Source organism: Balaenoptera acutorostrata, chromosome X, assembly GCF_949987535.1.
Source record: "Balaenoptera acutorostrata chromosome X, mBalAcu1.1, whole genome shotgun sequence".
Taxonomy (NCBI): domain Eukaryota; kingdom Metazoa; phylum Chordata; class Mammalia; order Artiodactyla; family Balaenopteridae; genus Balaenoptera; species Balaenoptera acutorostrata.
The window spans coordinates 88,901,512-88,915,489 of NC_080085.1; the positions used below are offsets into that span (position 1 = coordinate 88,901,512).

General features: G+C 36.5%; 1 protein-coding gene across 1 annotated transcript in view; it reads right to left on the reverse strand.

The window, feature by feature from the left end:
- Positions 1-5,242: 5,242 nt before the first annotated feature.
- The window catches only part of TRMT2B (tRNA methyltransferase 2 homolog B), a 31,151-nt gene continuing 22,415 nt past the window's right edge, over positions 5,243-13,978 (reverse strand). Inside the window, exon 10 of the mRNA XM_057537670.1 lies at positions 5,243-5,369. Within this exon, the coding sequence (XP_057393653.1) occupies positions 5,243-5,369 (127 nt within the window). The remainder of the gene's footprint in view (positions 5,370-13,978) is intronic.

Genomic DNA, 13,978 nt, shown 5'->3' on the forward strand with positions numbered 1-13,978 from the left:
GGTCTGGGAAGATCCCACATGCCGCAGAGCAACTAGGCCCGTGAGCCACAGTTACTGAGCCTGTGCATCTGGAGCCTGTGCTCCGCAACAAGAGAGGCCACGATAGTGAGAGGCCCGCGCACCGCGATGAAGAGTGGCCCCCACTTGCCGCAGCTAGAGAAAGCCCTCGCACAGAAACGAAGACCCAACACAGCCATAAATAAATAAATAAATAAATAAAATTTAAAAAAAAAGAAATTGTGAAAATAAATAAATAAATAAATAAATAAAAATCGCTTAAAAATGCTAAAAAAAAAAAAAAGGTCCCCAGGTGATTCTAATGTTGCAACTGTAAAACAAAGAATGTTGCCCACCATCCAGTTCTACCTACAGTACACCCTGAAAGGAATGCAGAGCGAAGATCAAGAATGAAGCACTCTGCTCTGGGAAAACAGGCAGAACAGGCCCTCAGTTACATATTTTCAGGAAAAATTTTTATGAACCCAGATTCTTGCATCTTCCCATACTTAGAAAAGCACTAAAATCATTAGCTAAGATGTCTGTTCCTCGTGACTAGCAGCAACCTTCTACCAGGATGTGTGCTTGGTTGCACATACCCCTTCGCCAAAATCACATACATGCTGACCTCCCCCTTTACCTCTTTGGAGCAGTTCCTCAGAGCTCTCTGATAGGCTGTCTCCCGGGCTTTAGTCCCAGTTAAGTCCCCAAATAAAACTGAACTCACAGCTCTCACGTTATGTGTTTTTATTTCAGTTGACACAACCAAGGCTGAGAACTGTCACTCTAAACCAGTGGTTCTCAAACTTGAGTGTGCATCAGAAATCACCTGGAGGGCACATTAAATAAAACACACATAGCTGGGCCTCACCCTCAGAGGTTCTGATCCAGTTAGGGTGGAACCTGAAAGTCTGCATTTCTAACAAGCTCCTAGGTGATGCCAATGCTGTTGGTCCAGGGACCACACTTTGAAAGGCAGAGCCCCCCGTGGACCACTGGTTCTCAGCCTTGGCTGCACATGAGAATCACTGGTGGGCATTTAAAAAATACTGATGTCTGAGCCCCTCCCTAAACCAATTAAATTGTAATGTCTGAGGCCCAGGGATCAGCATTTTTAAAGGTGATACAAATGTGCACTGAGGCTTGTGATCCACTGCCCTAGACCTAGATATTTTACAGCTGGAAGAGATCATTTAGTATAAACCCTTAAATTTCCTAAGAATTTATAGCTACTTTAGCTACTACTGGTCCACATGTCCCAATCCCAATTTCCACTATTCTTCCTTAATCATTACTATGTATTAACAATGGGAACTGTAAATCAACTATACTTCAATAAAATTAAAAATAATAATAATAATTAAAAAAACAATGTGACTACTTTAGGGTGACCAACTTGTTGTCCTGGTTTGCTTAGGACGCTCCTGGTTTTAGCACTGAAAGTTCCAGATTCAGAGTAAATCGGGAAAGTTGGTCACTGTGGTAATGTTTTACAGCTCACAGATTGGAATACAGTACTATTAGATTTTGCTTCTAACATCCAGAATCCATCCTCCACTAAAAGGAACCAGGGCTCCTTGGAAATAGCTTATTCCAGGACTAGGGCAGAGAAATGTATAGTGAGCCTAGGAATTTTCTGTCAGAATCTAAGGAAGTGCTCAAAGACTCATGGAAGCATGTCAAAAGGACTAAAGGGACTCCCACTGGCCAAACTGGAGAAAATTTGAGCATTACAAAGAAAATGCTGAACTGAATGTAAAGCACTGAATTTACATTAAAAAATCATTGAATTAAGTGACTTTCAAAACAATAAGTAAAACTACTTCTCTACTATTGGAAGTAACTATTACATCAACTTGCTTTGAAAATTGGTATTCGAGGGGAAAGAATTAGGCCTTTACATGATCTTTTTGGTTCATATCCTATAGATGAGAAAAAGCTCACCTTTACGGAAGAATGCCAGCTAAGAAACATAGACTGGATGACAGAATTAGGAAATCACCATCTTGCAACCCCTGAGTAAATCACAAAGTCAGGAAATATATTTTAAAAATTAGAAAAACAAATTACTGAGTGAGGAAACAGGAACTGATGGATGCTGAAATTTTAGGTGACAGGTTATTGGGGAACAGGACAGTCACATGGTACCAAAGTTAACACCCCAGATTTCTGGCTAATTAGGAAGAGAAAATTAAAATTACATGGAGAGTTCTGAGGGCCACCACCTTAACCATCACCTTTACTAAGAGTGGACAACTGCCATTATGTACCACTGGATGGGATGCTACATGAAGTACACAGCATTATTTATGAAGCATTCTTATCAAAACTGAATCTAATCAAGCCTCTAGACCCAACAAATTCCAGTTTACGGGAAACTCAGGTGCTGGAAGGGAAAGCTAAACACTATCATAAGAAAACAAACCATCCTGGTTTGCCCAGGACTGAGGACTGTCCAGGATGCAGGATCAGTGTTAAACCAGGAGAGTCCCAGGAAAACTAGGACGGTTGGGCACACACACAACAGTCAGAAAGATTCATAAGAGGGGCAGACCTGGTCTCTAAAAGTCAGTGCTATTAACAAAAAGTGGGGAGACTGTTCTAGATTAAAAGACACTAAAGAGAGACCACACTCAAATGCAACATGTGAACTGGCCATAAAAGACTTCAGGGGACAGCTGGGGAAATCTGAATATAGAGCAGTACTACTCAGCCAGCCCACAGATGTAAATGAACCAGGTCATTAAGCACACTATTTAATCTGGCTGACATATTTTTGGTAACAAAACTTCCTCAATGAAGGATGTGGTGCACTGATACACACTCTGGTACAAGCTCCTTATCTCCCTCTGAACCATCAAGCAGTCTGCAGACCACACATTGGGAAGCACTGTACTAGGATACTGGATAACACTAGTAAAGATCAGTGAGGTACTGGTAATTTCTTTTTTAGCTGGGCTTACGGTATTATGGTTATGTAGAAAAATGTCCTTACACTTAGAAGATGTATGCTGAGACGTTTAAAGGTGAAGTGTCATGGTGTCTACCACTTACTTTCAAATGGTTTATCAAAGAACAGATACACATACAGATAAAGCAAATATGGCAAAATGTTAACATTTGTTGAATCCTGGCGGTGGATATACTGGTGTTCATTGTATTATTCTTTCAACTTTCTTGTATGCTTAAAACTTTTCATTATAAAAATGACGAAAGCATAATTCTAAGATCATCTTACTTACAAGGTGTAACACTAACAGAATTACCAGGAAGCTGATTACCTACAGCTAATCCTACATTTATTCATTAGATATTCCTTAGGGGATAGCTAAGTTAAAGATAGAAAAATGAGTTGAGTTAGCCAAAAGAAAAAAGCACATTCCCAGCTGAGGAAACAGAATGTAGAAAGGACCAGAATGGAAAAAAATTATCTTTTTCAAGGAAAGGAACTCAATGTGTATAGAAAAATGAGGCTACCCAGATTATGAAGGGGCTTTGAGGCTTCATGAAGAATCTGAGACTTAATTTTAAAAGGAAGAAGGAGCCCGTAACAGACAGATTTCAAGCACCAGAGAAACACAATGAGACTGGCATTTTAGAAAACTCACTCTGGCTGTAGAGAACAGAATGGATGGGGGCAAGAATGAAGACAGCAGCACAAGTTAAGAACATGGCCCTTTCAGTAATAATCTGGTGAGAAATGATGGTAACCTGTAGGGATGGAGACTTGGTGATACACTGCATGTGGGCAGACGGTATAGGAAAAGAAGGACTCAGATATAATTCCCAGGCTTCTGGCTTGAGTGACCAAGTAGATGGGTATATTCATCAAGATTGGAAATATAGGAGCAAGAACAGGTTTGGGAGAAAGATGTGAAGCATGCAACATTAGATATGTTGAGTTCAGAGTACCTAGAAGATATCCAGGTGGAATCCACCTTGTAGGCAGTTGGATATGAGAATGAGAAAGATAACTCCGGCTTCCGGTTTACATAACTAATAGATGGGATTGCCATTTACAGATATAGGCAACAAAGGAGGAGAACATAAAAGTCGCTTTACATTTATGCTTTACATTAAAGTTTTTCAGTTATAAAAACAATATAATATTATTTATATAAAATAAAAAATAGGGAAATGGAAACATAATGTATATAATATACAAATATATAATATTATTTACGTAAAATGAAAAAATAGGGAAATGGGAATAAAACATCTGACTACCATTAATCAACATTTTTTTGTCATTTTAGATTATTTCCTTCTAATATTTTTTATATGGATATTTATATAGTAGCTTTAAGAGCCATATTTTTCTGAGAAAGTGGCTTCTCTAGAGGTATTTAGGATTGAGAAAAATTAAAAACACTAGCTGACCTGATATCGGTTTGTAAATCAGACAGTGCTCACTAAGTTACACGTCCTTAGTCTGTTAAGATTCAAAACATAATTTAATTGTTGGGCACGTATCCAAGAACAATTCCAGAGTTGAAGAAATCATGACTAGAGAATGTCAGTTTCAATACCCATACTACACAGCCCAATTATAGGTATTCAGTTTCTTCTTTGAAGCTCTCCTTTCCCATAGGGTCTCTACTACAACCACGTCTCCCTCCACAGGTGAGAGCTAATTGGTGGTATTGCTCCTAAGGGTAACCACATTTTTAAAAGCTGTTCTGGAAGCCTCAAAGCCTAGAAAACCCAAAGGAATGAATCTCTACTGAGATCACACAGTCACTCTGCAATCATTTCATAGCTTACTCTGCTTTTTAAAAAAGCTAGACTTGTTTCTAGTTCTAATCCTTGGCTACCTCGTGAATGCAGAACACATCTAGTAAAATCTCCAGGCAAATACAGAAACCCCAGTCAATGTGAAATTATGACCAGATGCGGAGAAAAGCTCAGTTGTCACCCCACCACAGGCAGAGCTAGACAGAGGAGACAGACTGTAAACTAGGATCAAGGGAGCTATGATAGGCTGACAGCAAAAAGAAGGAACAGTCCGGATCCAGGGCCAAGGAGTGGTCACAACCAGGCAAACACGAAAGAGAGGCAGCAAACGTGAAAACTAAGGTTATAAATCTACCTCAGGTAGGAGGTCCACTATATTCTTCCTGCTCAGGATCCAAAGATTGGTTTCCCTGGTAATGCTCTCAGGGTCAGCGATGTAGCAATATGCCAGACCTGGAAGTTACTGACACTTCAGCCTTAACAAAGAAACTGCAGGCTTGTAGGAAGCTGCTTATCGAGTGAAGAGAAGCACCAGCTCACAGTGCGGGGTGTGGGGGAACAGATCCACAGGCACAGCTTGCCTTAGGACGAAACGCTTGCCAAGGAGCTTCTTAGCAGAGTTTGGAGGACAGCACAACCTGTAGAAACAAGTCATAATATCAGTTTGAGATAGCCTAATCCACCAGAGGGCAGACAGCAGAAGCAAGAAGAACTACAATCCTGCAGCCTGTGGAACAAAAACCACATTAACAGAAAGATAGACAAGATGAAAAGGCAGAGGGCTATGGACCAGATGAAGGAACAAGATAAAACCCCAGAAAAACAACTAAATGAAGTGGAGATAGGCAACCTTCCAGAAAAAGAATTCAGAATAATGATAGTGAAGATGACCCAGGACCTCGGAAAAAGAATGAAGGCAAAGATCGAGAAGATGCAAGAAATGTTTAACAAAGACCTAGAAGAATTAAAGAACAAACACCTAAACAGAGATGAACAATACAATAACTAAAATGAAAAATACACTAGAAGGAATCAATAGCAGAATAACTGAGGCAGAAGAATGGATAAGTGACCTGGAAGACAGAATGGTGGAATTCACTGCCGCAGAACAGAATAAAGAATAAAGAATGAAAAGAAATGAAGACAGCCTAAGAGACCTCTGGGACAACATTAAACACAACAACATTCGCACTATACAGGTCCCAGAAGGAGAAGAGAGAGAGAAAGGACCAGAGAAAATATTGGAAGAGATTATAGTCAAAAACTTCCCTAACATGGGAAAGGAAATAGCCACCCAAGTCCAGGAAGCACAGAGAGTCCCATACAGGATAAACCCAAGGAGAAACACACTGAGACACATAGTAATCAAATTGGCAAAAATTAAAGACAAAGAAATTATTGAAAGCAACAAGGGAAAAACGACAAATAACATACAAGGGAACTCCCATAAGGTTAACAGCTGATTTCTCAGCAGAAACTCTACAAGTCAGAAGGGAGTGGTATGACATATTTAAAGTGATGAAAGGGAAGAACCTACAACCAGGATTACTCTACCTGGCAAGGATTTCATTCAGATTTGATGGAGAAATCAAAAGCTTTACAGACAAGCAAAAGCTAAGAGAATTCAGCACCACCAAACCAGCTCTACAACAAATGCTAAAGGAACTGCCCTACGTGGGAAACACAAGAGAAGAAAAGGACCTACAAAAACAAACACAAAACAATTAAGAAAATGGTCATAGGAACATACATATTGATAATTACCTTAAATGTAAATGGATTAAATGCTCCAACCAAAAGGCACAGATTGGCTGAATGGATACAAAAACAAGACCCATATATATGCTGTCTACAAGAGACCCACTTCAGACCTAGGGACACATACAGACTGAAAGTGAGGGGATGGAAAAAAGATATTCCATGCAAATGGAAATCAAAAGAAAGCTGGAGTAGCAATACTCATATCAGATAAAATCGACTTTAAAATAAAGAATGTTACAAGAGACAAGGAAGGACACTACATAATGATCAAGGGATCAATCCAAGAAGAAGATATAACAATTATAAATATATATGCACCCAACATAGGAGCACCTCAATACATAAGGCAAATGATAACTAATAAGAACCTGCTGTATAAAAAAATAAATAAAATAAAATTCAAAAATTCAAAGAAAAAAAATATTCAGTTTGATAAACCAAGGAGAAACTACAGGAACACAATTCCTTAAACTTTAAGCCCTTCCTCTGTGTTCCCACAGCCCCCTGTGTTTCTCTCTATAACAGCATTTATCACATTTAATGTAACTACCTGAGTTTTTTAAACCATCTTCCTCATGGGAGTATATAATCTTTTTGAGGCTAGAAACGAGGCAAAAACTGCTTATTATTCATCTCTGTGTTCTCAGTGTGTGACACAGAGTAGGGGTTCAATGGTGAATGGAGCAAGGGGCCTGAGTCATACACTTTTCTGTATGATTTGCACACAATAGGTAATTAATATATATATTACTGAATTATTCTATTGAAAACTTTCTAAGCAAATTACTTTTTCCCTTATTACAGGAAGTCAAGTAAAAATGAGAACAAAAATTCACGTATAAACTCACCATTCAGAGAAGAATACCTGCTGCTAACTTTTCAGGATATATCTTTCCAAATATGTACATTTAAATTGGTTTCTTAAAGTGGAGTCACACTGTACATACTATACACACTGTTTTACAACAGCTTCTTCACATAATAATGCATCATAAGCATCTGTCCACTATATGTAGTTACCTCACTTTTATTGGCTATATGGTATCTCATTAAATAAATGTAATGTAGCTTATTTATCTAATTCCTTGCTATTGGAAATGTAAGTTGTTTCTAACCTTTTGCTATTTCAAAAAGTCCCTTCATGAATATTCTTATAGTTATATCTTTGCTTACATTTTTAGTTGTTTAGCGGAACTGCTGAGTTGAAGGGCCTGTATGCTTTTAAGGCCCTAAGATATGTACGACTAAAGCTTTTTAAACCTTGTTTAAAAAGGTTCTACTAATTTACACTCAAACCAACAAACCAGATGAGTTCTTGTTTCCCTGGCTAACACTCAGTCGTTTCGATAGCACTGTCTTATTAAAATAAGGAACAAGACAAGATATTCACTATCACTCCTACACTGGAACATCTTCTTATCCAGTGTAATAAGAAAAAAAAAAAAGTATTGGAAGGAGAGAGACAAAACTGCTTTTATATGGTGATCATATGGCCAGCTACCAAGAAAATGCAAGAGAATCAACTGGAAAACCTGTAAAACAAATAAAAGAATAGGTAGCTTGACACAAAATCAGCAATAACCAGTTAGAAAATATCATGAAAAAGGTCCCTTTCATAAAAGCAATAAAAACTTTACAATATCTTGTATTAATCTTAAGAAAAAAGACCTGTATTGGGAAAAAAATACATATTTATTTTTAGAGAATTCCATAAGCCTAGAGTAATTGAAGAGATAGGTCACATACCTGTATCGAAAAAATACTGTAAAGATTTCAATTTTCCTTAAATTAATTAATTGGAATCAATAAATTCCAATCACAAGCCCAAAAGAATATTTTTGATAAGTTGATTCTAGAGCTCTGTTAGAAAATACATGAAAACGTTAAGAGCATATATCCTTTAACCCAGCAATTCCACATCAGGGATTTATCTAATAAATATACTGTCACATACACTTATTCATCACATATACATAGTCATTGCACAAATATGCAAAGATATATGTACAAGGACATTCACTGCAACACTGTGGTAACAATAGAGTAGAAACAACCTCAAAATTCATTAGGATGAATATCCCTTCAAAGGGACAAGTTAAATTATATATTTATGTAAGTTAAAACTATACAGCCTATTTTAAAAATTAAGTAGACCTTTAAGTACTGATGCATATTCTACATCATTGTAGAACAATCTCCAAAATCTATTGCTAAGTGACAAGTATGGTGCAGAATAGTGGGTTTTAAAAAATTTTTTAAATTGAAGTATAGTTCATTTACAATGTTGTGTTAGTTTCAGGTGTACAGCAAAGTGATTTAGTTATACATATATATATTCTTTTTAAAATTCTTTTCCATTATAGGTTATTACAAGATACTGAGTATAGTTCCCTGTGCTATTCAGTAGGTCCTTGTTGTTTACCTATTTTATACACAGTAGTGTGTATACGTTAATCCCAAACTCCTAATTTATCTCCCCCACCACCACCGCTATCCTCTTTGGTAACCATAAGTTTGTTTTCTATGTCTGTGAGTCTATTTCTGTTTTGTAAATAAGTTGTTTATATATCACTTCTTTAGGTTCCACATATAAGTGGTATCATATGATTTTTTTGTCTTTGTCTGACTTATTTCACTTAATATGATAATCTCTAGGTCCATCAGAACAGTGTTTATAGTCTGTTTCTATCTGTTTAAAAAAGAGAGAAAGAGCGATGTACACACACACACAGAATATATCTGGTAGGCTACACAAGAAACTAGGAAGAGTGGTGACATCTGAAGGACTAGGAGCCAGGAATAAGAAGAAGACTCATTACTCACCGCATGCACATGCACTCTTATGTACTGTTTTTTTTTTCTACCGTATGCACATACTGTCTTTTCAAAATAAATTTTTCTTGCCTTTCTGAGGCCATGTTTATTGTTTTACTCAGTCTGAGTGTTAGCAGAATCCTAGGCTTACTCTTAATCATTGCATTTTTTAATCTATTGTTTTGCAAAATAAATATTTTCATTTTATTCAAAAGTGAAACATATAAAGGTATATAGTGAAGTTTCTCCACACCTCTGACTCCCATCCCTGCAGTTTTCCCCCACCATAGATAACTACTATTATCAGTTTTTTGTTCTTGTTTTTGTTTTTTTGGGCCGCACATCGCAGTATGTGGGATCTTAGTTCCCCGACCAGGAATAGAACTGGCGCCCTCTGCAGTGGAAGCACAGAGACTTAACCACTGAACCACCAGGGAAATCCTTTTTTTTTTCTTAATTTTTTTCTATTAATCAGTTTCTTATAAAACTTACCAGTTTCTGTATGCATATACAGCAAATACAAATCAATATTCTCTTCACCTTTTGTCCGTTTTTACAAAGATAGCTATTATTATATCAACAATTCTGCATACCTTGCTATTTCCATTCAGAACCAAAATCACAAGCCACAAAAGAAAAAACAGACTGGACATCATCACAATTAAATAATCTTGTGCTTCAAAGGATAATGTCAAGAAAGTGAACAGACAACCCACAGAACAGAAAATTTTTGCAAATCATATATCTGATAAGGAACTTATATCCAGAATTTTAAAAGAATTCTTAAAACTCAATAATAAAAAGATGACCCAACTGAAAAATGGGCAAAAGATCTAAATAGACAGGTCTCCAAAGAAGATATATATATAAATGGCCAATAAACATATGAAAAAATGTTCAACATCATTAACCATGGGGAAATGCAATCAAAACCACAAGGAGGTACCACTTCTCACCCATTAGGATGTGTATAATAAAAAAGACAGACAGTAGAGTTAACAAGGACATAGAGAAATTGGAACACTCATATACCACTGGTGGGAATGTAAGATGGGAGGCTGCTTTGGAAATAGTCTGGCAGTTCATCAAAAGGTTAAAATAGGTACCATACGACCCAGCAATTACACTACTAGGTATCTACCCAAGAGAAGCATGGTGCAGAATAGTGGGTTTTTTTTTCCTATAAACGGAAAACCCACTATACCCAAGAGAAATGAAAACATATGTCCCCACAAAAACTAGCACATGAATGTTCATAGCAACATTATTCATAATAGCTAAAAGGCGGAAACAACCTAAGTGTCCATCAACTGATGAGTGAATAAAATATGGTATATATCCATAGAATGGAATATTATTCAGCCATAAAAAGGAATGAAGTACTGCTACATGCTACAACACAGATGAACCTTACAAACATCATGCTAAGAGAAAGAAGCCAGATGCGAAGGACCACATTTGCAAAGAAATTCACTTGTATGAATTGTGCAGAATAGGCAAATCCATACAGACATAAAGTAGATTAGTGGTTGCCTAGGGCCAGGGGGTTGGGGAAAAATGGGAAGTGACAGGTGAGAGGTGCAGGGTTTCTTTTGGAGTGATGAAAATGTTCACAATTAGACAGTAGTGATGGCTGCACAAGTCTGAGAATGTACCAAAAACCTTTGAATTGTACATTTTAATTAAGGTTGAATTTTATGATATGTGAGTTATATCTCAATAAAGTTGTTAACAGAAAATAACGTACCTTAGAGGTCTTTCCATATCAGTAAACAGAGAACATCTTCATTCTGTTTTATAGCAGCATGGTATTCCATTGTATGGATATAGCATATTTGATTTAACTAGTTCCTCACTGATGGACTTTTAGGATATCTCATCATTTGCTGTTACAATATTGCAATCAATCAATCAATCAATGCATGTCATTTTACAGGTGTGTCAGTATATTTGTAGGATAAAGCCTCAGGAATGGAATTACTGGGTCAAAAGGTATATATACATTTATAATCTTAATCTATATTGCTAAATTTCCCTCCATGGGATAGTGCCAATTTACACTCTGACCAGTAATTTTTTAGAATTCATGTTTCCCCATAGTATTGCCAACAGTGCATTATCAAACTTTGGAACTTTTGCCAATCTGAGATACAAAAAGTGGTATCTCAGGGTACTTTTAATCTGCATTTCCACTATAATGGAAGATACTGAGCATCCTTTCATGGTTCATAAACACATTTATGTTTTCTTTTTATATCTTGCATTCATTCTTCTTTTGGGCTGTTGTTGTTTTTCTTACTGATTTCCAGGAGTTCGTTATAAATTAAGGAAAAAAGTCTTTGTAATATGAACTGCAAATTTTTTTCCAGTTTGTACGTTGTTTCCTCTCTTTGCTTTTGGTGCTTTTTATCATGCAAGTTATTGATTTTTAAAACTGTTTTATTGCAATATCATTCACACAGCTCAACCACTTATTCAGTTCAGTGGTTTTTAGTATATTCACAGGGTTATGCATCTATCACAACAATCAATTTTGGAATATTTTCATTAACTCCTTAGCAGTCACTCCCCATTTCTCCCGAAACCCCCCACCCTAAGCCCTAGACAACCATAAATCTACTGTCTGTCTCTAGAGATTTGCCTAGTCTGGACATTTTCCTATAAACGGAATAAGTGGCCTTTTGTGTCTGGCTTCTGGATACCAGTCCCTTATCAGGTAAATGATTTTCAAATCTTTTCTTCCATTCTGTGGGTTGTCTTTTCATCTTTTCACTTTCTTGATGGTATCATTTGCAGCACAAAAAGTTTTTTTTAACTTTGATGATGTTCAATTACACACACACACACACTTTCTTGTAGCTGTTCCTTGGGTCTTTGATGTTATATGTAAGAAGGCTTTGCCTAACCCAAGTTCACAAAGATTTACTCCCATGTTTCAAGCTCTTACATTTACTTCTATGATCCATTTTGAATTCATTTCTGTGTATGGTGTAACGAAGGAAGTTTTGTTTTATGTAGCCAAATTTAACAACCTTTTATTATATGTCTTCTGAATTTTCATAGTTAGAAAGGGCTTCTGCACTCCAAGATCATGAAAAAAATTCTCTGATTTCCTAGGGTACATTTATGATTTCCCCCGTTTACACTTAAATCTCTTAACTCTTCTGCAATTTATCCTGGTCTGCAGCATGAGATATAGATCCAACCTTTTTTTTTTTTTTTTTTGCCTTAGCTACCCAGTTGTCCACCACCATCTATTAAATAGTTCATTTGTTCCCCATTGATTTGAGATGCCACCTTCATGATATGTATACAAAAACATTTTTAAACTGTAAAATGAAAATAAAAATAAAGGACAACTGGAAGAGTATGCAGGAAACGATAAGGAAGTAAGTGTGAAAATATATGGGCCTCATGATTTTATTTTGGGTAGAAGAAGCTCTTTGACAACTTTCTCAATTTTTTCCCATGGGTACTGGTGTGTTTAGGTTTACTGTAGCTTCTAGAGTTAATATTAGCCATTTGCATTCTTCTGGGAAATCTCCCATTTCATCTAGGTTTTCAAACGTATTAGGAAGGAGTTATACAAAGTACTTTCTTATATTTTTAAAAATTTCTTCATATCTATAGTTATGCTCCTTTTTCTCATTTAAGACTTTATATTCTTGATTAGGTTTACTTATCTATTTTATTTTCTTCTTCCAATAACACCTTCTGGTTTATTTGTTGAGTCTATAGGTTTTTTGGTTTTTTGTTTTTTTTTTATTGGGGTGTAGTTGTTTTACAATGTTAGTTTCTACTGTACAGCAAAGTGGAGTTTCCTGTGCTATACAGCAGGTTCTTATTAGTTATCTATTTTATACATATTAGTGTATATATGTCAATCCCAATCTCCCAATTCATCCCCCCACCCACTTCCACCCATTGGTGTCCATACGTTTGTTCTCTATTTCTGTGTCTCTATTTCTGCCTTGCCTTTGTAGTTCATTAATTTCTGGATTTTTAAAATGTTATTTATTTCTTCTTTCAGTTTTCGTGAGCTTTATTGTTCTTCTAGCTCACTGACTTGAAAGCTCAATTTATTTCCTTCTAATTCTCACTTGTTTCATCTAGGTATTTCATCTGTACTTTATTTATTAATTTATTTATTTTGGCTGTGCCACGCAGCTTGTGGGATCTTAATTCCCAGACCAGGGCTTGAACCCAGGCCCTCGGCAGTGAAAGTGCAGAGTCCTAACCACTGGACCGCCAGGGAATTCCCTCATCTGTACTTTATACCCACCTATGTTGTTCGAATATTACAAAGAAATTGTGTTACTTATGTAAAAAACAGAGAGAGATTACAAGAAGAAAACATTTCAAAAATCAAAATAATTGACCAGGGCTAGAACTAGGAGTGAAGCAGAAGGCATTCCCCATGGGTGCACAATTTAAGAGGGTGCCAAAAACTCAGTAATCAAGACAAATGATATCTTGATGTAATAATTTGGAAAATCAAATTGTAAAATTATGGTTGGCAGGCTGGCTGCCTGCTTTTATAAATACAGTTTTATTGGAACTAGGGCCAGGACTAGAGTAAGGTGACCGAGGCATGGCTTAGCAAGTACAGGAGTGGATCTCACTTTTTAAAAAAACTTAATATTTTGTTCACAGATATTCTGGACAATTTAAT